Here is a 26,788-nt window from a genome sequence, read left to right as displayed (position 1 = left end):
GAAGATTTACCAAACACCTTACTTACAACACAGTGAAGCAGATAGTATAAGTATTATTATCCTGATTTTTAAAGATATCAATTTCATATAGGTTAAGTGTCTTGTTCTCCAGGTTTGTATTAGAATAAGAAGTCTAGCATCCTTTCTATATCTATTCCACGTTGGCTCTGAATAATGTAATAGCTCTTGACTGTTTAAGGAAGAGTTAATAAATTGTGAAGAGGTTTGTCTCCAGAAACCTAGGTACACACACACACACACAAAAACCTAATCTGAAAACAAATATCAAAATATCTCAGTAATCATTAGTAATATAATTACTATGTGCTTAAGCCTATGTTAGACTCATCCTCCAAACCCATTTTTTAAATTTCAGAATCAAACGAAACCCCCATTTTCAGATTTTAGCAGTCTCCACATGTAGTTTTTCCATTACAAGGTGGAAATGTACAAAAGTGAAGCTTGATTTCAAAGCTATAAAAAGTGTCCTCAAAAAGCAAAGTTACAATTAATTTTTCTTTGTATGTATGTTTGCTTTATTAAAATTATGGCACTTAATATAATAGCAGAAATAATTACATGGCTTCACATTCAGAAGCAATACATTTTTCAAGAAGCAAACATTCTTTTTGTTACCAATAGTGAAACTGTTTCAACACATTCCTTAAGCCCTTAATTGCATAAGTCTATATCAGCATATTTTTCTTTTGAATTGCAAAAGTTAATTTCAGTTATTGCAATTATGTAAACTCATTATCACTGAACTCTTTTTTACATTCTGAAAAAAAATTATATTTTCACTGTGCTAACAAGTAAATAAATATATTACATTTAATCATGATAAATATTGAATGTCAGATATGACAAATCTGGGAGGTGGGGAAATTTCCAAATAATAATTCCTATTTTTTAAAAAAGTATTAAATTAAGCAAATGGCATTATCAAGGATATTACAATTTGCAATATCTGAAATGTTAACTAAGCCCCAAAGATCACGAAGTGCCATACTGAAAGACAAAAGAAGAAAAAAAAACAGATCATATTGCAGCACCATTAGACATATGAAATCCAAATTGCAACCTGTACACCCATACTATACAAATTATGCTTATGAAAAGAATATGTATACAAACATAATAAGTCTTCAAAATGCTATTTTGGTGAACAGTTTTCAATAACATTATCAACATCTGGTAATAAACTGCCACCACCCATTTGAGCTATCCACATGAAATCTTTAAATATGAAACTTATAAACAAACAAAACATTTTAAAATATTTTAAAACTAAAGCATAAAGTGCACTTAGTGCACTTTCATAAGTACTATGAAGGCAAAATCAAGTAAGATAATTAAAATATTGTACCAATTCAAATGTATTGAACATTATGAGGATATAAAATGAGAACAAATTCATAATCAGAGCCAGCTGATAAGAGAACAATGGGTCAAAAAAAAATTTTAGCAATTAAAAATGTAGGAAAGATATCTTCATTCCAGAGACAACTTCCCTTTATTTGTTTAGCTCAGTAACATGTCCAGTGTTACATTAATTCCTTAAACAATTATACCCTGTTGGAAACATAAAAATCATCCTAACAAGAAACACATAAAACACCTTATCGAACACATTGCTAAGCTTTGGTTATATAAAGTGCAGTTCAATAACATGTCATTTTAACCATTCATACATACATTTAACAATTATATAACTCATTTTCCTATAATTTCATAAAAATTTTCTTTGAGGCTCAGAGTTTTTGTTGTAATTCATGTTAATGATCATCCAAAGTTAGTATTAACTTTGTGCATTATACTTCAAAAACTCCTACATAAAAGATAATTCAGCCCACAGAATTATAACCAAATGAATTTGTTTGCATTCATCATGTTCAATATTTAGCCCCACCTAAAAACTGTTCCCTTTAATCACTTCATACCTTCTGTTGTATAAAGTTTTCAAGTTTTATTATGATACAAGCAGTGCATTCCATTACCCTCATAGCAACTTCAGAAGTGAATCTATCATTTGGAATCTGAGGGAAAGGAAGTAAATCAGGGTACCTGGTTTTTAAACTATCCACACCATAAGCTTCCAATGTATGAACATCATTTGTAAGTCCTTCAAGTTGTTGACTATATTCCTCTATTTTTTGTGCAAGTGCAGTTGGCTTGACATCTTTATCTGATTTTCCCCTTACTGCATAGTCAGCAGCAATCAAAGCTAATTTAGTCGATAAGTAGCATTTAAAGCATACCCATTCATTAGCATTTTTATGAAGGTCATTTCTGGCAGCAGAAAAATTTGCTCGAGCTTGCCTTAACCACCTCCGTGCCTCAACTGGATTACCTACGGTCTTAAAAGTGGGTGGAACAAAGAACCGTTGAGAATAAGACTGTCCTGCAGATGATGGTCCCTTTTCTTTGTTTTGTTGTTGTCTTTCTGATTTATGACTTGTTGCTTCTTGATTCCATGAAGTATAAAACCGCTGAAATGAATATTTGTCTGACTGAAATCGAGAAGCTGTTGAAAATGTTCTTCTTGAGGTTCTATCTGTATTTTGATCTATAAAAGCCTGTTTCTCTAATCTACTAATTTCATTTTGTAAATGCTTAAAAACTTCATTAGCCATATCATGATTTTCTGGATTTTTGTCTGGATGCCACTTCAAATACAACCGTCTGATAATCTTTTTCCTTTCAGATTCTGGAAGCTTCCATGCTTGTTCTACTACTGATGTCACTTCTCTCAATATTTCTGGCAAAGAATTTACTTTAATCTTTTTGGGTGAATGGTGTTTTGAAGATGTTTTATGGCCCTCTTTTCCAGAGAAAATGGGAGGTATACTTCGAAGTCCAGGGACTGGAAATTCAGTAGGGCTGGTTGGGGTAGAAGGTGCACTGTCTCTAATTTGAGAACTTTCATCAGGTCTGGAAAATTTGTACAGGTCAAGAGAGCTTACTATTTTATACTCACTATATCCAATATCAATCTGATAAATCTTTCCTAGAAAGCTAGAGTTGTCAGCATCTTCCCTTTCAACTTCTTGTACAATAATTGCATATGTGTATGTTGGTTGATAAGATCCATAGATATCACCACCTTCAGCATCAACAAGATATCCAACATATTCTCCTGGATAAAAAACATTCATTGGATCCATAAGTAGAGTATAGTGGATTTCAGCAGGTATTGGAGTGCCAGGCATAGGAAGTTCAAGTTTTGATGGTTCTGATGAGTCATATTTCACTCCTAAACTGTCAAGTTTCTCACTGATTCTATAAATGTCATTGCAGCCTAACATGGCAATTAAATAGGAGGTGTCTGAAATCAAATTGTCAGTTGCTGATTTAAGTGTCATTGCTAATGCTAACAGGAAATTTATGTCTTTACTGTCTGAATGTTGAATATAGAGTAAAATTACTGCATTGCCATAGCGTTTTAAGAAAGCAAATGTTTCGCTTTTGCTGTGGGGAATAGGATTAAATCCTTTAACTCTTAATGTTGTTTGTAGTTTCTCAAAACATGAAACTTTTAGACCTTCTCGAAGAGCTTTGCAAAGCCTAATGGCCTTCTCTTCATTGGCTAAGAAAGCATTGTCATTTTCATGCTTCATAATTCTAATTAATCCAGTAATGAACTGTTCTGAAGATAAGAGTAATTGCAATCTTCCTTGAAGAGAACATAATGCTCCAAATTGACAAATTTTTGGTGTTTCTTCATCTAACTGTTCTTCAAGAATGCTACTTAGTAAACGAGGCCTAAGTTTCTGAGGAAAGAGCATTATCAACTTGGTATGAAAACCATGATCTTTTCCCAAATAACACTGGCTCAGATCAACAAGCATTTGGACCCCAATATGTCCCTGTATTCTGCTTTTATAATGGGGGGCATCATCAAAAACTAAGATGCTTGACTTTACCAATCTACCATCTTGACTTGGAAGATAAAGTGCAAGATCTCGTACATTCTCAAGATCATTTCTAACCTTGACTGAATCATTCTGAAGACTCTTGAACAGTCCAGAAACAACTCTCTTAACTGTTCGCATTTCATTAGGATCTAACTGTTTTCCTTCAGAATTTTTGAATATACGGCTCAGCACCTCAACATATTGCTTAGTTGAAATAACATCTTCAGTACCTAAATGTTTGAATAACTGGTGAAAGGTGCCAAGTTCTAAAGGCAGTTTATATAAGTAAGGTTTAAAATCAGATTCATATTCTAGATTTATCACTACTTCCTCAGGTTTTAGAAGCTTCCAACCATCTTCTACCATAACAAAAGCTACTCCTCGAAGCTGAAAACGAAACTCTTTTTTTTCTGCACTGAGAAATTCATAAATACTCCGTAAGACCTTAGCTCTAGTTTTGACCATTTCTTCATCCAAAGTTGTTATGTTGCATATATTTCTGCAATTATGAATGACTTTATCAAGAGGAGGATCCAAATTAACATTGAGCATAGTCAAAACTTGTTCAAGTTGTTCCTGTGGACCAAGAGTACTACCTTCTTGTTCTTTGATACTTAAAGGTGTTGCTTTCTCAGGAAGAATAGGACAGGAGGTCCACAACAGCTGCAAAACATCTGACTGTTTAAATTTAGGATTTACCTGTGCTCCATTGAACCGTATAAGAGGAAGAGTTCCATTTACCTCTTGATACTGAGGGTGAAATCTAATAAATTCAGCAGGAGCACGTTCAGGACATAAAAAAGGTATTAGAGATAACTCTTTCAAAAAATTTCCAGATAATAAATCTGTTCGTTCTTGAAATATGTGATAAAGAAGAACATCAACTGTGTTTTGCAGTGTTTCTTTGGACCAGTTTTCTGTATTAGCTCTCATACTTACTTCCTTAGCAAACTGCAGTAATTGCTGTTGAGAAAGAATATATTTGAGTCCCATATTTCTTAAGAACATTACCCATGATGTTAAGAATGAAGCTTGATTCTTGGGTTTGGTGAGTTGCTCCAATTTTTTAAAGAAATCTTTAGGTATAAATAATTTTTCTGGAAGCATAACTTCAAAAACTTTCACAGTTCGATCATAAAAATGTTTTGCAGACTTTAAACGATTACTTGCATCATGAATTATCAATAGACTTTCCAATTTTTCAAAAAGTTGTTCTTTTATCTCTGATGATTCTTCAATGCTAGATAATCTGTTTTTCAGGTAAATCAGATGTTCTAATTTTGCGTCATAAGAAAGATTTTCAATCTTTGGTAAAAGGTGTTTCAAATATACTTCAAGATCATCTACAGGGACACAACCAAGAACTTCATATAATTCCTTCAAATGTATTTTTTCTTCAAGAAATGCAGATGAGGAGGAGACAGTCCATTTTTCCACTTCAGCTGGAGGAATGGTTTTGGTAAGTACATAACATGCTCCAAATTTTGCAATGCTCATATATCGGCCACTAATTGATTTATAGCATGGAAGTGATTTTAAAATTTTAATGTCATCCTGAGACATCAAGTGACTTAAATTGCAATTGAAATACATTAAGAGAGCCTCAAAATCATGTTCTGCTAATTTTTCAGTTCTAAATGTTGAAGTCTGGACCATATAATGTATGGCCTTCAAAATGCTTGTAGGATTATCTATGTTTGCTGTGTGAGCTGACAGTAGAGGAACAATCACATTGTCTTTAGAACAAATTTTGTTTAAAGCAAGCTGAATACAACCAGCTTTCATTAAAGCATGGAAAACTTTATCACTCTGGGCATTTGGAAAGACAGCTATATGCATAAGACTGAGAGGAAGAAGGACATCTCCCTCTGGAACAACAAGATGACTGGCTGAAACTGTAAATTTAGTTCCTGGGAGCAGAGCCCAGTCCTTTAGCGTGTCAACAACAATGTCAAAAGTTGGTTTCATTTCTTCTTGGTCTTCTTTCACATTTACAGATTCACTGATAAAATTCCATGTATTTTTAAGCCATGATTCACTTGCAAAATTTTCTTTCCACTTTGTACAACTTTTTGTTTTATATTCACGTGGTAAGACAGAGGATAACAAATCAGCAAAACTAGTAATATCAAAAACTTTTGCAACTTTGCTAGTCAATAAAATATTGCTATATTTTAAATACAATGTATTCATAAACAAATCCTTGCGGGAAGGTATCAATTCATGATATGTTGTAAGAAATTTGGGGCGTTTTGCATCAAAAATCTGTAAAACACTATCAACAGTAATAAGAAGTGGCAGTCCCTCAACTACCATCTCATTTTCTTCTGCATCCTTAAAGCAATAGTCTACCAAAAGCTTTAAACTATGAAACAGCTTTAAATTAGTCTGTTGAAGACGACAAGGCAATTTCCCAATGTGGCAATTTGTATCAGGAGAAGAAAATGTCATCAAAAATGATCGGACATCTGCAGGAGTTACATAGCTAGCCGGAATTTCTGCATCAATGAGACAATGATAAAGATTGGCAGTTTCATCACAGTTATATATCAGATTGAATCCAATTTCTAAAAGCAAATGCTTTAATCTGTAAACATTTTCTGCTATAGTCTTACGTGTTGTGATGTTGTATTCTACATTTTTAAGGTGTTGTAATTCATCCTGAAGCAAGTTGTCAAAAAATGGTTTGGTTTTGTTTGAAGTAGACATGTTAACCCAAGTGATGATAACTGCAGAATGTAAATCTGAGCCATCAATATTTGGAGCTCTTACCACAGGTAATAAGCGTTTCTGATCTTCATGAATACAACTGTAAAGTGCTTTCACCAGACAATACAAGTCTGGTTGCAGGTCAAGTCTGTTGACTGGGAAAAATGACAAAAATTTCTTTAAAGTGTCTTTTACAACATGAATTGCTGTATTTTGCAAAATTGACATTGTAGGATCAGTACCTGGGAAATAACGCTTTTTTAACTGAATCAGTAGTTCAACATATGCTGGTGCTATTAAGGCAGTCATCAAGCTATTATTCCAGTCACTTCGAACACCAACTCCATTATCATCACGCCACAAATTTCTTCTTGCTGAGTCTAAAGCAAAGTGTCCATTCACATGAAAAGGTAGTCCTGTTTCTAAAGAGAGTGGCAAAAAGCAGAAGGCTCTATGGGGTTTCTTGTAATTATGAGTAATGCAAGCTGCTACTCCACCACGTGGGAAAAGAGTAATATCCTGATTCTTATGTGCTGAAATAACACTCTTAGAAACTTTGTCCATGCTTGAAAAACCTGACCTGTTACAAATTAGCCATGTAGTAAGGTTACTTTCAGAATCTTCAGTATCCATGGTATATGTAATTTGTTGTACTGGTATGTCTTTCAACTGCTTCTTTTTTGTAACACTATCAATTACGGATGCATGAAATTGTTTCCGTTTTAATCTGTCTCCATCAGTTATTTTGCCTTTCACTGAATACAATACATTTAGTGCACCTGTTGCCTTTTCTATTTCACAAATAGAAATCTTTTCCATATGATTAAGAAACATAAGAAGTTCCGCCCCATCTGAACGCAATTTATCCAAAAGGTTCTGAACCATTCTGTCTGATGATGGAACAGAGGAAATTTCTGAAACTTTGGCCATTTCTCCATTTCGAAGTGGAAATCTAAACATTGTACAATTATCCAACTTAAAATGATCACCTAAATAGAGATCTAGAACATCTGAGAACTGTGTTCTGAAATCTGAATCTAAATCTCTAAACATGCGTCCAGGGCTAACTGATGTAGCTCCTGGTGCATATCTTGCATGTGGATCAAAGATACAGAGTATGTCGTTGCCAGAAATAAAAGAAGGACAATCAGTAATGTGATATACAGAATTAAATCCTATGCCATATTGTCCAGTCTTACAAGGATTTCCTTCTTTTGTACCTTTTCCAAGGTTTTGAATTCCTCTGACATCATCTTCAGTAAAAGGTTGGTTGTTATAAACACAAAGTGCTGGCCCTTGCAATGGTGCCCATTTATCATCAAATATTCTATCAACTGGATGTTGCCTTGGGTCAAAAACAAAACAGATTTCTGTGGCTTTAGCATCATCAGCATTTTGAAGAAGCTCTTTCAACATTTCTTTCTCTGAAGGATAGGCATTAAGAATACTTTTAATCCTACTGGTCAGTTTTTCTTTTTGTCCAAATTCAGTTCCAAGTGTTGTAAAACATATATTGGATGCGTATCTTTCTAATGCCTTATGTCGCTTTGGTACTGCTCCAAGTTTTACAGCTACTTCCCTAGGAATATCAGCATGACAGTATTTTACAGACGTATCCTTGACTTTTATCCAGGGACAATCATTATAACATAATGATTCAGCAGGCAAAAGAGCAAGATTGGTGTCTGGTAGTAATATTTTGCCATACTTTTTTTCACAAAATTCTTGATTCTTTTCTCTAATAAGACTCCATATTCCTTCACTAACAATTCGTCTGCAAAGTTGAAAATTTGCTTCAGTTATTTGTTTTGTACCTCTTTCTTGATTTATTGATTCCAAAACAAAAGCAAAATCTTCAACTGTAAAAGAAGATCTTACACCTATGCTTTCAAAGAGTTCACGGAAATTATTTTTGTATTTATTTGGCAACTGATAGAGATATGGTGCTGCATCAAAGTTTAAATGAAATGACACTTTGTCTGATTCAACATAAGCATTCTCAACTAAAATGAAATTATAAGTTTTGAGCTGTTCAATAATTGAGGTCTTTGTGGTTTCGTTTTGCAGCATTGCCTCATGAAGGTATTTATAGCAAGCATTAGTTATATTCTCCTGATACAATGTAATTCCATCAAGTGATTTTGCAACCTCTTTTAATTGATTTATAACCAAATCAACTGTTGGCTTCTTGAGTAACCCCAAAAACTCTTTGACAGCCAATGACATTGAACCACAACCTTTAAATGAATGAGAATTCTCATTGAGAATTGGTTGTAAAAGACAAACTATATCTTGGTACTCAGCTGTATAAAGATCAGTTGCTGCAAACATAGTTTCAGGTTTAAAACTGCTACCTTTCCACTCCAGAGAGAAACCTGCTGGTTTTGTTAGAAATGGGAGGAAAGGAATTTTTTGATATTTTGCAGAAAAATCCTTTGCTCTAGGATCCCTGATTTTTAGTTTTTCATCAATAAGATTCAATAAGATGCTACTTCTTAGGCAAGCAGCAGCATGATCCCTTTTATTAATTTCAGCTACTGATTCTGCACGTTCTAGCATGTCATCCCATAATATATCATCCTTTGCCATTCCTAGCTGAACAAGTTTAATCAAGATAATGGGATTTAGATAATCCTGGGTGGAACCATAAGGAAATCTTCCATCTTTAGTTTCAAATAATTTTGCAACTCGTCCTTCAGGATGGATCAACCTTGAAGGCAAGACTAAAGGATGGCCCTCCAAAGAGCAAGGAACACAAGGAGTTACACGAAGAATTCCAGAGAATTCTTCAACTTTTTCATTTAAAAGAAAATACATTAAAGGATCCCGAAGTTCTGCTTCAATTTCTTGTATATTTGGGAAAAACACTTCTGAAAAAAACTGCCTCTCAGAAAATGTATTCTCAAGTAGTATCTGTTTGCAACCTGCTTCTTCAAATCCCAATTTTACTGAAGAAGGAAGTTCAACAGCACAGAGATTCTTTGATCCAGTTTTCTTAAGGTATTTTAAAAAGATCTTGAAAGCAGCAGGACCAATATCTGATCTTTTAAGTATACAATCATCTAAAAATCTCACATTCTTCATAGAAACCCACATAGATCCATCAGAGAAGACTCTTGATACATCTTTACCTTTCCCATGAGCTATATCTTCATAAAAACCTTGGCATATCACAGAAAAATCATCATGAACTAAATCAGGATCAGGCCACACTGCATAATAAGTATAATCAATTAGTTCTCCACTTATGGCTAACTCTCGTAAAACACTGAGTGCTTCTAAGTAGGCCTTAACAATAACATGTCTCATGAATATATTGTTCCATCTTCCTTTTGTATCTGTCTTCCATATTTCTTTCCTATTTGAAGTAACTGCAAAACAACCATTGATGTGAATTGGCAACCCTGTCTTTATCCTCAGAGGTAAATAGCAGAAAACTTCCCCAACATGTTGTTTTACAATCCATTTTTGGTCTTGAGCTTCAGAAAATAAGACTCCCACTGCACCACAAGGAACAAGCCCAAGCCTTCTTCCATTTTCATTCAGGGAAAATTTTAAAGCCTCTCCCACATCCATGCAGGTACATATTAGCCATGTAGTAGAATCCACTGTTTTCTGTGGTAGTTCTTCAGATGGCCTTTTAGTTTGTCCTGATTTTGCCATTTCAAATAAGGCAGCTGGATCATCATCTGGACCTCTAAAAAGGGGTGACTGCAAATCAGCAATTCTTCTGAATACATGGCGAAATTCTTCAACTGTAATTTGTAATATACAAGATGACTTTGGTATATCCATAGAAGGTTTTTTGTTACTGCTACTGCAAGTTTTCATGAGCTTAGCAGCTTCTTTTAAAACACTTACAATAGGTACATTTAATGCTTTGGAAGAGCACATGGTTTTTTTAATGATAATTATATCTTGTGCCAAACCAGGATTGGTTTCTTCGATTTTCAAGTACTTCAAAAACATGGTATTGACATTCTGGGTGAAGAGAATAAGCCTATGTCCACAGAGGCTAAATTCATCCACAAGGGAATAAATGTCTGCTGTATTATAGCAAGTACTACTGATTTCACTCTGTTTAGCTTCTTGTTGTGTTCTAAATGAAAGTCGGAAAAGAGTTCCTTTATAACTATAAGGTGCTTCAACAGTTAGTGGTAACTGACAACCAAACACATCTATAAATGGCTTGAACTGATTAGGAAATTTCCTAAGTCGTTTTTGTTGTTTACTCCAATTAATTTTGATGCCAGGATTAGATTTATCTTTAATATGTTTACTGATATGGTTTATATTTGGATCAAACATTATCATGAATTCCCGACTCATAATGATAGGAATGTCAGTGATATGATATACTGAATTAAATCCAAGACCAAATTTTCCAACTTTATCAACCTCTCCTCTTTTTAAAGATTCTCCTAATCTAGTTATGTTTATAAAGTCTGAATCAGAGAATTCAGAATTGTTGTATGACCACAAAGCAGGTCCATGACAGGCTGCCATCCCTGGATCTAAAAGATTCTCTCTTATGTCCATGTTTCTTCTCATATCAATCATGAAATTGCATTCTGTTGCATCTGCATCATCAGCATTTTGAAGTAACTCCTTAAAAATATCTGAAACTGAAGGATATTCTTCCAGAATGTTTTTAATTCTTACAGTAAGTGGTTCTCTCTGTCCTGACTGCTCAAACCCCATATTTTCAGGATTGATCAATCTTGTACTAAGGCATGGAACTTTTAACCATTCTGCAGTTTTCATGGGTATGTCCTCATGTACCAAAATGATTGGTTCCACAGAATCTTCCAGTAAGTCATTAAGATCATCAACTTTAATATCACAGTAACAACATTCATGAATTGGTTTCATCATAAGTTTCAAAGGATTCTTACTATAGTGAATTGGTACTGGTGTGTTGGGGCTTGCTGGAATTTGACTGCTATACAGCCATCGTATGATATTTAACATAAGATGAAGATTTTGTTTGCTTTCTTCTTCACTGAGTTCTTGATCACTTTTAAGATATACCTTCTGAATGACCATGGAAATATGATCTGATGTCAACTCTTCTATTGAACCACAAACCTTAAATAGCTGGTGAAATTTTGCCATAGTTTTAGGCACACTATGCAAATAAGGCTGAAGTTCAAGATCATGTATTGGTTTTATTACTGCCTGAGCCAAAGGACAAAAATTTTTACCTGTCCAGACCCATGGAAATTTCAAAGCTTTAAAAGCTTCTTTGCCTTCATCTAAATGATCATGCATGAAGCCATAAATTTCAAGCAAAATATGTTGGAACTGGTAATAGTCTTCATCACTAAAGGTTTTTGAACTATGCCAATCAACAACAATCTTAAAGTGCTTTAAGACAGCATTTATACTGGGCTTTGTGAATATGCCAAGAGCTTTTTCCAAATTTGCATGGATACTTTCAACAAGAGGAACTGATGAACCAACCAAAATAGCATGAGATACGTCACACATTTCTGGTGGTGAACAAAGATTACAAAGATCTCCTTTCCAGATTAACGACCCTGGATAATTTGGAGGCCGTTCCTTGCATGTTGGAACCCACTTTATCTTCTTCAGTGTTGCTTTTGCTTCAGGTGACTGTAACAGAGTATGATTTTTATTCAAAATCATTAATAGTGTTTTAGCTTTCTTTAAAAGGGCATCTAGATTTGGGCTAGAACTAACTTGTAATTCTTCAATTTTTTTTGCCACTTGTATGATATCTTTTTCTTTGAGACTGGTTTCATTTTTTAATCCAATCTGTCTCAAAGAATGAAGAATGTCTAAAGAGGAAGTAAAAATACTAGGAGGAAAAGATATTTCTTCTTCAGCATAAAATAAATCTTGCAATACACTAATATCAGAATCAAAAAGTTCATTGGCTGAAACAATGTGTCCCTGTGAAATCTGAATAAATTTTAATGGCATTAACCAATCAATTACCCGTGGATTCTCATTTTTCAGAGAGGACAAATGTTCCAGAATCCATAGCATGAGCTGTGTTGTTTCTTCATGAGAATAAAAACCATTTTCAATATCTTTTAAAATAAACTTTAAGCAGCCAGTGCTTTTCAGCTGCTCTACTTTCAACATAGTTGCCAAACGTATAGTAGCTTCATCACTATTATCAATTACTGGAATGGAGAGTCTCAGATCTGGTGGAAGTTTAGCAGTATGATGTAATACTTTACAACCTTTCAATTTTGTAAAAGAGGAAATTCCCTGACTAGATGAATGATTAATTCTTTTAAATATTGTCAATTCCTGAATGATTCTTTTTTCCTTTTCATTTATGTCAGTTAAACTAGCTAAGAATTTCCTCAGAGCATCTTTATGTGTTGGAAGCAATGAAGCTACTTGATTACACAGTTTCTGCAAAGACATCTTCTCCATTATCTGCAAAACAGCACTTGGTAATGGGGCATGTACATATTTTTTAATAAGAGGATGCTGTATAGAAGGATCTAGTTTTTTAAGAACAATGCCTCCAAGGTTTTGTACAATGTCTGCTAAAAATTCTGGAAGCTGTGCTTCAGATTCATCATCTAAAATAACTGGTGATGGGATTCTTAGTCTAATAAGTTCCATGAATGTCTGACTTTTCTCCAATATAGTCTTAGGGATGAGTGGCATTTCATCAAATAGAGACAAATCCTCTGAAAAATGTATATAGAGATTCTTCCAGACCATCTTAAGCCACACAACAGATGGATGATGACTGTCTTCAGCAAAAGGATGCCACTGAACTACCAATTCTCTGCCAGGCCAAAATGCATTCATTACTTCTTTAATAAGACGTGCAAATCGTTCTGGGTTCAGAAGCTGCAGCTGAGTGCATGGTCTTCCTGTAAATTATATTGAACAATAATGTTACTTGTGAATAGATATAAAACATTAATGGGTTTTTTCTTTATATTCTCATTAAATTATATATATCCATATATTATGAATGTGTATATATAACTAGCTTTACAAAAAAACCTAATTCTGAATAAAAACTTTATCAAATATGGGCATACATATGGATGTGTATATTTATATATGTGTGTGTGTGTATATATACACACAAACACATACAAATGTGGCCTTTGGAGGGGATAAGATCCTGTATTTTACACATTAATATATATAAACTGTATTTATAAAGATGCACTCTAAATTATGCTATAAGACTATACTTATTTAATTACATTGCCAAGAGTAGAACTTTTAGTCCTTCAGGTGAATAATCTTTGTAAAAATACATGTTTTTAATGTATATTACATTTCTTTTAAAAGCAAAGAAAAATGCCTTTTTTTAAAAAGTAGTATTGCTTGGTCAATTCTTACTTCCAGCACTATAATGGGAAATTAAAATGATATAAAAAATGCCAATTAAAAACCATTTAAAAAATCTTAGTCCCAGAGATTAGATGATGAAATCATATTTCTTTTCTCCTAGTAGAAATTAGGAGTCTCTAAGAACTAAGTGCACAAAATTTTGCCTATTTCAGATATGACTGTCTTAATCTATTAATTTCAGTATTATAGATTAAAGGCATATCAAGAAATTGCTCCAGGGGGAAAAAAGCACCAACAAAAATTTTAAAATACAAAGTGATATATTAAGCTGTAAAAAAAAAAAGTAATAATGCCTTTTAATGAAAATAAAAACTTCAGATCTGTGAAGAGTTTTTGTTTTACAGATGGGAAAATTAAACATCAATGTTCGTAAAGGCACTGAAAAGCAAAGTTCTAAGCTACTGAGTAATATTGCCCTAAAGAATTGCAAGTCTAAAACTGAATTCTGAATAAATTGTGGAAAACAATATAGAATATTGCTTTTAAAAAAATATAAGCTGGGGAACATTATATGATATTTGACAAATTTATTTCCATAAGTTCCAACTCAGGATGGGGGGAAGTTTTTTAGTGTTTAAGGCATAAAGAGTTACAATTAATTTTAATAAAAGTTATTTATCAAGGAGTTATATCCTGTGTTTACAAAAAAATTCTAGTAAAGGTATTAGCATTTTGTTTCCTATAAGATGGTATTATCAACCATATTCCAAATATTTTCACATTCAACATCATATCATTTAATTTCAAACAGCAATACTGAATAAAATTATAAAATCTTACAAAAAATCTGAGTAGCATATAGTGGATCCATGAGTCTCATTCTGAACCAAAAATAGTACTATATAGTTACTTTAAAATATTATTATTTCTTAGTGACAGTAAGTTATATTTTTCCAATAGCTAAACACAATATAAGGAAAAGCTGAAATAAAAAGATGAAGTTTGAAGTAGAAATCTAGACCAAGAATACTGAAAATCCCAACAATCTAATCTATAACCATTAATTAAATATGGTACAAAATAAAAGGTATTATTATGATAGGAAAAACTAATAAGTTTCTACTACTTAAATATCTTTTCTTCAACATAGTTGATAATTGTTTTGAAATATTAAAAGTGACATTCAGAAATAAATGTAAATTAGATCCAAAAATAAGTCTTTTTTTACATGATTACTTCTAAATCAGAACTATCAATACAATTTACTTTTTAAAAAATTTATTTGAGCACAGGAAGATCTTCATTAATGTATTTTCTATAAAACAGTATTATTTTATTCTGTTACTTGTAATTAAATAATTTTCTAGAACAAAAACACTGAAAGAAATTCTGAAGTGAGGCCACAGATTCTGAAAACTATATAAAGAAGCATATTTTATACACATGAAAATCACCAAAAAAACAAGAATAAAAACAAAGTCCTGATTCTTATATATAGATTACTAATATCTAATATTTGCAAAGGTTGAGTATATATGTTCATCCAGCAAACAATCTAGTATAATACCTTTATATAGATTATAGTAATCCATAAAATATATACTTTATTTATGATCAAATTGTCAGAGACTGATATGAAAAAATGTCATTTTATAATATAAGCACAAACAACATGCAGCTAGCTAACACACCAATCATGCTCAAATAAAAACACACTAGAGGAAAAAAAGTCACTGAAACATAAACTTAAGCATCTTAGGCAAATTTGAAGTCCTGATTTCTCCTTTGTTTTATTGCTTTGAATCCTCACCAAGTTTAAATTAGTTGATTTTTATTATAGCAAAATTGTTAATTCAGAAAAAAACATTTTCATAACCTAGGGTTAGTAAGTACACAAAAACAATGAATTATTTTTTTCCTCAAAAATAATTCTAGTTATGCAATGTTATCAACAGAATTTTAGATTTTTTTATAAATCATAAGTTTTCTGTGGTCTTAAATATTACATGCCATCAGTAATTTCCAGTAAAAATTCACTAGAGAATATATTTATAGGAAATTTAGAGATATATTTTTTCTCATGTATCAAAAAGGCCAAAAATATCTGATGTGTCTAAAATAGGGAGGTCTTAAACTATGGTTCAAAGAAGCCATAGTTAGGTTTCAGGGGATCCATGAATTATGACAGCAAAAAAGAAATCTTTATTTTCACTAACCTTAAATTGAAACTTAGCATTTCCTTCAATTATTTCAAAATTATTTTGAGCATAAGTCTACAGATTTCACTAGATGGTCACATAGATTGATGAAATAAAAGAATTTTTTAGTCTAAAAAGATCCTTGTACATAGTAAAATAAAACTTCAATTCAGACCTAATTAATTAGAATAAATAAGCTTCAATTGCCTATTGGCTTCTGTTGTTACTTTGTTTATACACTTTACTTTTAAGAAAAATAGATAAACTGTAAGAAAACTGGCTCAAACCAGAGGAGTTTTTTCTTTAAAAAGTAATTTTCCTGGGTAAATTCTAGCATTCAGTACAAATCAATATAATCTCTTACATTATAATGATAACGTTAAACTACTACAAGATTTTGAGTATAATCCAGAGACTAAATTATGGTTAGCATTCATTTGTAAGAGGTTGTGTGATCTGGTGGATAGAGATCTGGCCCTGAAGCCAGGGTTTAACTCCCATCTTCAACATATATTAGGTATGTAATTCTAGGCAAGTTACTAAACTTGTCAATACTTTGGGCAATTCTTTAAGAGTGTAAGTTATAGAAAAGTTGTTGATTTACACTGACACATAATTTTTCTTACCTATAATACAATGAAATCACTCCTATATCTAACATTTATTTTTACCAAGGTAAAAAAGCATATTAATATATATTTTTAAATTAAGACAAAAAAGCTCAGTTATAAATTCAAAATACCTCGAATTCTGAATATTCCAACAAATTTAGATTTTCTTGTCTAATTAGCAGCTCTATAACAAGTATTTAAGATTATAAGAATCATATTTCAATAATTCACCCTGATTTTCTGCTTGTGTTAAAAAAAAAATGAACATTCACTTAAGTGAATATCTAAAATTATGTAGCATGCTAGTAACTGTATTTTCAAATTATATTCCAGCCAAACCAAGATCTGAAAAGTTGTAAAAGAAAAAGCTAGAAAAGCCCAGGGGACTTAGCAATTGGCTCTACATATATCATCTAAGAACCAGCTTAGATTGGCTCAATACCTAAATATAGGGTGATGAATTATTTGGCCACAACAGGTCTGGAATCACATAATCATTCAGCTTCTGACTGCAGACCTCCAATTAGGGGAAAATCACTATCTTCAGACTCATAAGATCATAGACTTAAAGTTGGAAAGAAGCTACCTATTTCAACCCTTTCATTTTACAAATAAAAAAACCAAGGGCAGGGAAAATCTAAGGTAGTAAGTATCAGAGATAGAACATGAATTGATATTTTCAGTCTCTAAAACTAGATCTCTCTCCATGCTATGTTCAGAGGGTATCCAGTTCATTTTTTTTAAACAGCTCTCATTATTAGGGAGCTTTTCCTGGAATCTTAAAGATACTCCATTAAAATGAAGAGCTGTAATCTATACCACTACCAGAAGGTCCTGAATTGAGGAAATCACAAATCTTTAAATCACTGACGTGGTGGTTAGCAATGGCAGCTTTAATTTAATGTTTTATAGTAGTTCATTATAATGCTTTATAAAGAACAAAGTATTTGTTCTCAAACAAATATAGCAAAAGCTTAAATAAGACATCTCATTAATTTCAGGCTGAGTCCTATATTCCTAAAAAGCAAACTAACATTCAGTGATCTCAATGGCTTCAAGGAAAACTCAGAAGCAACAAATGCAAATATAACTTAATCTAGGACAATAAGATATAAAATAATAAAATCAGAGTATAAATGTGTGGTTTTCAATACACTATAAATGTCACTGTTGTTATTGGTCTATAATTCTGTTTAATGACATGCATAACTACTTGAATCCACAGCTCCTTGACAAACTATTGACATAATTAAATTATTACTGATGTTTTTCACTGGTCAAAGTTTTTGACTATAATTTATATAATTCCAGTATTTATTCTATTTTCACTTTTAGTAAAAGCTTGAAAGCAAATTTAATAACATTAGCATTTAAATTATATTAATCAATAACTAACACACTAATTCTAAGCTAGTCCTGATACTGGTATTCCCTATTTAATGGAATTAGATACACTCCAATAAAGTCTATTTCTATAAAGCACTAAATCCTAGTTTTTCATTGATTTCTAATTTTTAAAAAATGGTAATGTGTTCACATAGAAAAAAATTCACAAATTATGGATCAATCAAAAATCTAACACTTTTCCTCTACAGCAGTATACCAAATACTTAGCATTTTGCTCCTATGCCATTTTTCTTCTGCATCACCCTAGCTCATAGCATTAAAAGGTTTGTTCGTAGCTTCCCTATTATCACACACATTATTCCAAAGACTTTTTTTTTCTCTTTGCTCTGGGTAATTAGAATCAGACTATCACATCAGGTAATATTAATACTAACATATAATTTATTTCAGGCTAAGTGTATTTTAAATTTAAAGTCAGTGAATTAGTTCCTTTATACATAACCAAATCAGTAATTTGAATTTTTATGCTGTTATGTAGAATAAAGCATACTTAAATTACTATATACATGTGTCTGTTTTAAAAGCAATACAAATTTTAAAAGTTATCATGTAAAAAGCTAGCAATAAATTTAATTTCTGACAGTTTCAAGAATGAGTAAATATCCAAAAGCAAACAAACACCAGGCTTCAAATTGCACAATGTTCAATCAATAAGCCTACCTGAATATCCCCACAGAAGTTGTTGAGCTAGAATATAATCAAATTCATTCTTAGAAAGGATGATTTTCACACAAACATGATTAAAACAAAAATATTTGGATGTTAAAAGATATATGTTATAATTACTGTGTGAAAAGCTTAGATATGATTTTAGAAGTATATCAGTAAGTCACAGAATCTTCAAACTGGAAGTACTTCAGAAAGCAACTAATCTGATGATCTAATTTTACTTATAAGGAAAATAAAAATGGATAGAAAATATTTTTAATGCAGTTCTTTACACCAAATGAATATATTTATTATCTATTTATCTGGATTATCTGCCAATAAGATGAAAGTTATTAATTGCTCCATGTATAAACATCAGCAAAGTATACTTCTCATCACTTAAGCAATCTTCAGGAGTTTTTAGTACCATTATACATTAAACTTAAGCATCCTCCTCGTACACTCCTCTCCCTTCCCTCCTTGTGATAAGCCAGTTCAACTCTACACTGTCTTCTTTCAATTTTTTTGAATCTTTGTATCATTGAAGATCTTATCCTTTCAAACTCCAACTATGAATTACTCCCATCATACACTATCTTTGCATCCACTGTCTACTTATAATGCTGCTTAACAAAGCTGAATAAAATCATAAAACTACAAATTTATCTTACATCATCTTAACTAGAATTCTACAACAAGGTAATCATTTTACATTCCACTAATTGATTCATAATCTCACTCTCCAAAGTGGCTTTCCAAACCTCTCCAAATCTCAAAGCTCACTCTACCCCCATCCTCTTAGCTGATAACTTGGCCATATATTTTCACTGGGGAAAAAAAATAAGCCTATTCATCAAAATCTCCCTCTTCTCTTCTGTTCCCCTCATTTTATGTTCCTCAGAAGTCTTCTCCCACTTTTACTACTATTTGACATGAAATAGCCCTTCTCTATGCAAAAATTAACCTTTCTAGATGTATAAGAGAACCCTTTCCATCCTATCTTGTCCACCAGATTTCCCCCTCCACCCTCCCTACTGATTCACTAATTAATCATCGATCATTACCTGTCTACTAGTTGCTTCCCTACTACTTATAAGCATACCCCTGATTCCCTCATCATCAAAAAATTGTCTATAATGTATCCATCCTCACTAGCTATCACCTTATGTTTCTCCTCCCATTTACGATTGACCTCTTTAAGAAGATCATCTGTCCACAACAGCTTTCTTCCTCTCTCCCATCCTTTCTTCTTATGCTATTCTTAACAGATTCCAGTCTGGTTCTAAACTCATTCAACTGAAACTATTCTTTTTAATGTTACTAAGGAATTGTTAATTGGCAAATCTAATGGCCTTTTTCTCAATCCTCTTCCTTCTTGATTTCTCTGTAATCTATCATTGTTATTTACCATCTTCGTGATAGTCTCTTCTTTCTGGGTTTTCATGACATCACTCTCTCCTAGGTTCACTTCTTATCTGTATTAGCACTCGAACTCTTTTGCAATATCCTCTTCTAGATCATGGCAAAACACAGGTATTTCCCAATGCTCAATTATGGACTTTCTTATTTATATGTACTATTTCGTTTGGTACTATCATCAGCTTCCAGAGTTTCAATTATCATTTTTTTATGTTATCATATGATTCTGATCTCTTTGTACAGCCTTCACCTATCTCTCAGATTCCAGTCTCATATCTCCAATTATCTACTGGACATCTCAAATTAAATGTCCCAGAGAAACATCTAAACTCAACAATCTAAAAATGGACTTAGTATCTTTCTACCAAAACAAACCTCTTTTCTCAGCTTCTCCACTACTATAAATAGTACCCCCATTCTAATAATCACCCATACTCACAACCTAAGTGAGCCTTGATTCTTCAATCTCTCTCACCATCCATTATCCAATCTGTTGCCAAATCAAATTGATTCTATCTTTATAACATCAAGAATATTGGCATGCTCTTCTAAAACTTTGCAACTACACTGATGTGAACATCTCATATTATGCCTGTACTACAATAATTTTTTGGGTTGATCTTTTTGCCTTATGTCAACCCCATACTAAGAGACCCCAGGGCAGTTCAATCTCTACAAAGCTGTCAAATTGGTTTTCCTAAAGCACAAGTCTGCCACACTACCCCCACTCCAATTCAATAAACTCCAGTGGTTCCTTATTACCTCACAGATCAAACATAATTCTTCCATTCATCTTTTAAAGCTATTCATAATCTCACTCTTTCCTACATTTTCATTCTTCTTACATCTTATTCCTCTCCAAATATATATTCTGCAATCCAATGATACTGGCAACTTTGTTGTTCATAAACACAACAATCCATCTCCTGACTTCATACATTTTCACTTGGTGTTACTCATACATGGAAATTTCTCCTCATTTCTACTTCTAACTTCTCTGGCTTCCTTAACTTTCAGTTAAAGTCTCACCTTCTGCCAAAAGAATTTCCCACTCTTGATCTTAGTGCCTTCCCTTTGAAACTATTCCCAATTTAACCTTTTACAGTTCTTCTTTATACATAGCTACTTGCATGCTGTTTTGTCCATTAAATTATAAGCTCCCATAAGAGAAGGGACCGCTTTTTTTTTTTTTAACTTTCTATCAGTGTTTAGCATAGTGCCTTGTACATGGTAGGTGAACATAATAAACATTAACATAATAAATGTTAGCTGAATAGTTGACATGATTTACCATTCAGATTCATAAAAAGGAGGGAGGGGAAAGAGTGCATTTATTAAGAAGCTACTATGTGTTAGGCACTGTGCTAAATAAAAATATTATAAATATACCTAAATATGATCACATTTGATTTGCACAACAATCCTTTTTTTTTTTTAAATCACTACTTTATGCAGTTGAGCAAACTGTAGAAAACAAAAGTTAAACAACTTCAACAGGATCACACATTCATTGAAGCCAGATATAAAATAAAGTTGTCCTGACTCCAGGAACAGCATTCTATACACTGGGCTTCCCAAGCTTCATTCCTGTCTATCATGAAACCTAAAAGCACTGCTAACACCTTTGTGAAAAATCATCACATTCTCTACAATCAAAGAATAAGGATATATAACCTCTAAATTTAAATTAACTTAAAGACCTTACTTAAGATACATCACACATAATAAAGAATAGCAACCATTTTTCATAAAGGCTGATCAAGAAGAAACAGAGAGGTCAACCCAATAAAATTGTACTATTTTTTATGATTTTTAAAAGCCGTATGTGCTGGTCCTAAAAACTAGAGACAACTAAGGGATATATCATCCATAGATCAAGTGTATACTGTTCTATAATTCTAGAAAATAATCTTTTTCTGACACTCCTGAAAACTGCTTTTCTATGTCTACCTTTCCATGGAACTAATAATTTCAAGTAAAATGCTAAAACTGCAGCATAAAATGGTAGTCCTATGGAATTGAGTGTAACACAATAGATATAAAAGCAGAATAAGAATCAGAAAAATATAGTTCTTTTCCTGATGCCAGAATTTATACACTTATGACTTATCTCCCTCATCTGAAAAACAAGAATAATCCATTCTGCCTACTTTATCAGGCATCAAATGAGATAATTTATATGAAGCACTTTGGGAGAATTATTATCATTATTATTACTGTTATTATTATTATTACTATTAAACATTGAAATACCAGAGATTACTACAGTGTTCATGATGGAAAAACTATATTATTTCAATCATGAGATACTAAAAATAAATTTTCTTGGGTCTTTGTGTCAGAATGACTAAGTGATATCAATTGCTTAACTTAGTACTAACTTTTATCTACCAATAACCATGCTACTTTATAACATAAAGAAAAAATATGCATAAAAGAAGTTTCAACTTAGACTCATAGAATTCAAGTTAGAAAAGATCTTAAGAAATCCTAGGATCCACATATTTAGAGTTGAAAGTGTCTTAAAATCATATAGCCCTATAGCCTTATTTTAGAAATGAGAACTCTAATATCTTTAATATAAAGTAGCTTGGCTAAAGATTGTACAGGTTATAAATCACAGAGCCAATATATAAATGCAAGTTCTGACACAAAATCTATTATGTTTCTACCATTTCACAAAATATGTGGTAAAATCAAGATTATTTAGACTACTCAGGGGGAAAGTGTGCATTGTGGAAGTCAGAATTATGGAATATTTCACAAGAAATGAAGTCCAAATATTACCAAGAAAAGGATCTAGTATAACTAATAAGCAATAAATCTAATTATATATGGGCCAATAAGTTGGTCTATAACCATTCATAAATAATATATTTAAAACTATTTGTTCTTATAAGAAAATCAATATTTCCTTTTGAAATTTTTTAATACTGTAAATTTACTTGGCAATTTTTTCTACATATATTATAAATGAAAACTCTAGTCTACCTCCTGTCCCAATTATTATAATTTCTTAAGAATAGAATATTAAATTGAGCTATACTATATGTAATTAAGTAGCAAGCATTTATTAAGCAACTTCTGTGTGTCAGGAACCGCACAATATAAAAATTTATACTGTTAATATGAAAATCCTAAAAAAGTTTTGATAACCTGAAAAAAAATTTCTACTTCAGAATTAGCAGTCTTTTGTGGAGGGAAAACTCCATAACTGAGAACTCTTTATGTACTTATTTATTTTTATGGAATGTCTAGTTACTTCTGCAAACTTCTCTTGAAATATAATAATTGTGGAAACTAGAAAAATTACTTATATACTATCCAACCAAGTTTATATTAAACAGCAGAACATAGCATACCTCGAGTTTGAGCAGCTTCCTTTAAAGAAGCAAGAATTTGGGGTTTCAAGTCATCTAAAATAATTCTTCCTTCAAGACCTGGGAAAAGGGACCTAAAAGAAGCCAAAGGAGAAAAAAAGGTAAATTATTATAGCTTTCAAAAATCCATAGGATATATAAATCCAATTTAAAAATTTTATGCAAGTTTCTTTTTAAAGTTTATTATGGCTACCAAGTACTTTATAAAAATTAATATATAATATTAAAACATATCAGTTTTTAAAGTTTCATATTTGCTTTAAAATGGATAAATAGTATAGACCATGGCCAATTTAAGAAGATAAATACTTTAAAAGTAAGATGATTAATTTTCCTATTCAAATGATGAAAAATTTCATTTTTTAAATTATCAATTTGAACTCAAATGATCAAAACTAAGTAATAATAAAATTTCATAGATAAAATTCACATACATATAATTTATACATTGAAAGCTAGTCTCAAAAAGAGAACTGACATCCCTAATTTTAAAACATAAATATATGAATTTCTTTATTTTTACAGTTTCTCTACAAATTATCTCTAAAACTAATAAATGAAAGCAATACACACACACACACACACACACACACACACACACAAATGAAACCAAATTATTGTAGTAGTAGAAATTATACCTTGGATAATCTTCTGAGGTAATATAAATTACATCTTGATCTGATACAGATGAAGAGAAGGGAATAAAATTTCCATTTTGTAAAGGAAGAAGATCTAACCCAAGCAATTCATGATAAGCTGCATCTGAAAGCACAAATTCTAAAAGGTGCAGCTTTTCAGCAGCAGTGCCTGAGTGTCCATGTTTCTTCAGTACTTGTCGTACTAAAGCAGGAGTCACTTTCTTCACAGGTTTAGCACTCGAAACTGTAAGCTGAACTGCATTAGAAATATTTGTTGGTACTTTGACAATCTGTTTCCCTGAGCTCTGGAGGTAGTTGAGCACAGCTTTTGTGTATTCCAAGCTTTCATCTAGTTCTGAGAAATATGCCTGCTCCAACTTTATCCAGTGATTACTGATTGAATAAATAACTGCATTCTGAAATAGCTCTTTAAAGAGAGGTTCTATAATTGGTTGCCAGTGTACTTTAACTTTGCTCAGTTCAGGCCAAAGCTTATAGATAATCTCAACAGACAAGGGAAAATCTGAGTTTTTTTCCGTCTCCAGCCGTTTAACAGAATCTAAGACCAGAGTAGCATAAGCTTTGGGAACAACATTCACAATAAGAAGTTCATTCCACAATGCTGCTGGATCTCGCCACTGATCCAACTCTCTCCACTTTATACTTCTACGGTTGTCAGTGAGACCAAAGAACCCACTAACATGAACTGGGAGACCAGTTTTACTTTCTTCACCAGGTGGTAAAGGAAGAAAACAAAATGCTTTTCCTGAGAAATCCGCTATAGCTCCTGTTTGTTCTTCACTGCTTGATAAGGACATAGCTATGCCAATGGTTGGGACAAATTTCAAGTCATCAGCCAAACAATCAAGTTCATTGCAAATTCCTCGACCACCCACACTATTACACACCAGCCAAGATGTTTTTTGTGCATCCTTAGTACTCTCATCTTCCAAAACTATATTTATGTGATATGTTACACATGTGATGCTGTTGCTTGGAACCTTTTTACAATAATTACTTATAGCCGTTCCTAATATTTTGATGGAATTGGGTCGCTCATGTTTCAAGGCTTTATTCTCACTAGCTGTTACCCTAAATATTAGTTTCTCTGTTCCATCAGCTTCTCGAACATGTAAGGAGACATCCTGCACACTTTTCAGAAAGAGAAGCACAGTATCTGCATCTGCTCTGAAGGAGTCGAACAACTCAAGAATCTTTTGCTTGTTGTACAGATTATTACTCAGTTGTGAAGGTTGAAGACGAAGAGGGAAACGAAAAAAAGTTCCAGGAAAGTTGCCATTTAAGAAAGTTTCCTTGGTGCTTCCAAAAACACCAATGAATGGTGCAAATTGGTCTGAAAATTCACTAATTTCTTTACTGTCATCTTTTAGATTCCAACACTGTCCTGATTCATGAGGGCCAAAAAGTGTTTGATGAGGATCTAACATTCCAATCTGGTCACCACTAAAAATACAAGGGACATCTACAAAGAAAAATGTGAAAATATATGAATAATTCTGAAATTTATGTGCATAAAGGGATTGAAATCAATCTCTAATATAAATTATAAGAAAGTAACAATTACAAAACAATTCTCAGATTTAGCATTCTTTCTCCATCTTTTCTCTCCCTTTCTTTTCTTCTTCCTTTCCTCACTGATTTCTGAAGTATTTTAATAGATTCGAGGCACAATGAATAAACTGTTTTTAAATAAGGCCTGTCCCTGAAAATCTGAGATACTGAGTCACTGTTTCATAAAATTTCATAAAATTAAATGCAATTTATTTGCTGATCAAATTTTTCATACATGTTCAGAGTTTTCCTCAACCACACAGGTCAAGCACAAGGAGGTATAATAACCAAGATGAATGCTACCAATTTTGTCTATAAAAACTGAGAAATATATTCTAAATTACTATAGTAGAAAATAAACAGCCAATAGATTCTTACTGCTTACTAAAATCAGTCTAAATTTCTTAGTCCAGCTTTCAGACTCTTCTGATCAATTAATCCCGTTCTTAAATCTCTCCAATGTGGAAGATTAAATTGTTTACATATATACATACATGTCCTATATACAACAATATGTTCTTTTCCCTTCTTACAGGATTCTCTTTGCCCTCTTGGGTTCCTTCTTCTCTGATACAAATCCTCAGAAGCTCCTTATTTAAAACTTTCGATTGACTACAATAATCCTTCATTTGATTCAAAATAAACTTTGGTTATTCTTTCTAAGGCTTCTACTTATACTGACAACATATTTGTTAGAAAAAAATTATAATGTTAAAAAAATTGGTAGCTACATTCAATACTGATACATTGTACCAGTGATGTCAAACTCAAATAGAAAAGGATTTCCAAAGGCTGCATATTGACTTAGAAAACCACAAATTAACATTATCTTTGTTGTATTATATTTTTATTTATTTTGTTAAAATATTTCCATTTACATTTTATTTTGGTTTGGTAATTTGGTTCCAGGTGACCATGTTTGATACATATGCATTATTCCTAAACTGCATCCATAAACCTAATTCATAGCTATGGGCTAAAAACTTCACCAAC

The 26,788-nt window shown here is 32.3% G+C and overlaps 1 protein-coding gene across 1 annotated transcript in view; it reads right to left on the bottom strand.

Moving 5' to 3' along the window:
* Positions 1–512: 512 nt before the first annotated feature.
* SACS (sacsin molecular chaperone) overlaps positions 513–26,788 on the bottom strand; it is a 42,784-nt gene continuing 16,508 nt past the window's right edge. Inside the window, exons 7-9 of the mRNA XM_051986573.1 lie at positions 24,224–25,706; positions 23,568–23,659; positions 513–13,486 (exon numbers count right to left, since the gene is read on the bottom strand). Coding sequence (XP_051842533.1) covers positions 1,935–13,486; positions 23,568–23,659; positions 24,224–25,706 — 13,127 coding nt within the window. The 3' untranslated portion in view covers positions 513–1,934. The remainder of the gene's footprint in view (positions 13,487–23,567; positions 23,660–24,223; positions 25,707–26,788) is intronic.

Source organism: Antechinus flavipes, chromosome 3 (genome assembly GCF_016432865.1).
Source record: "Antechinus flavipes isolate AdamAnt ecotype Samford, QLD, Australia chromosome 3, AdamAnt_v2, whole genome shotgun sequence".
Taxonomy (NCBI): Eukaryota; Metazoa; Chordata; class Mammalia; order Dasyuromorphia; family Dasyuridae; genus Antechinus; species Antechinus flavipes.
This window is presented reverse-complemented; position numbering and strand designations above follow the sequence as displayed.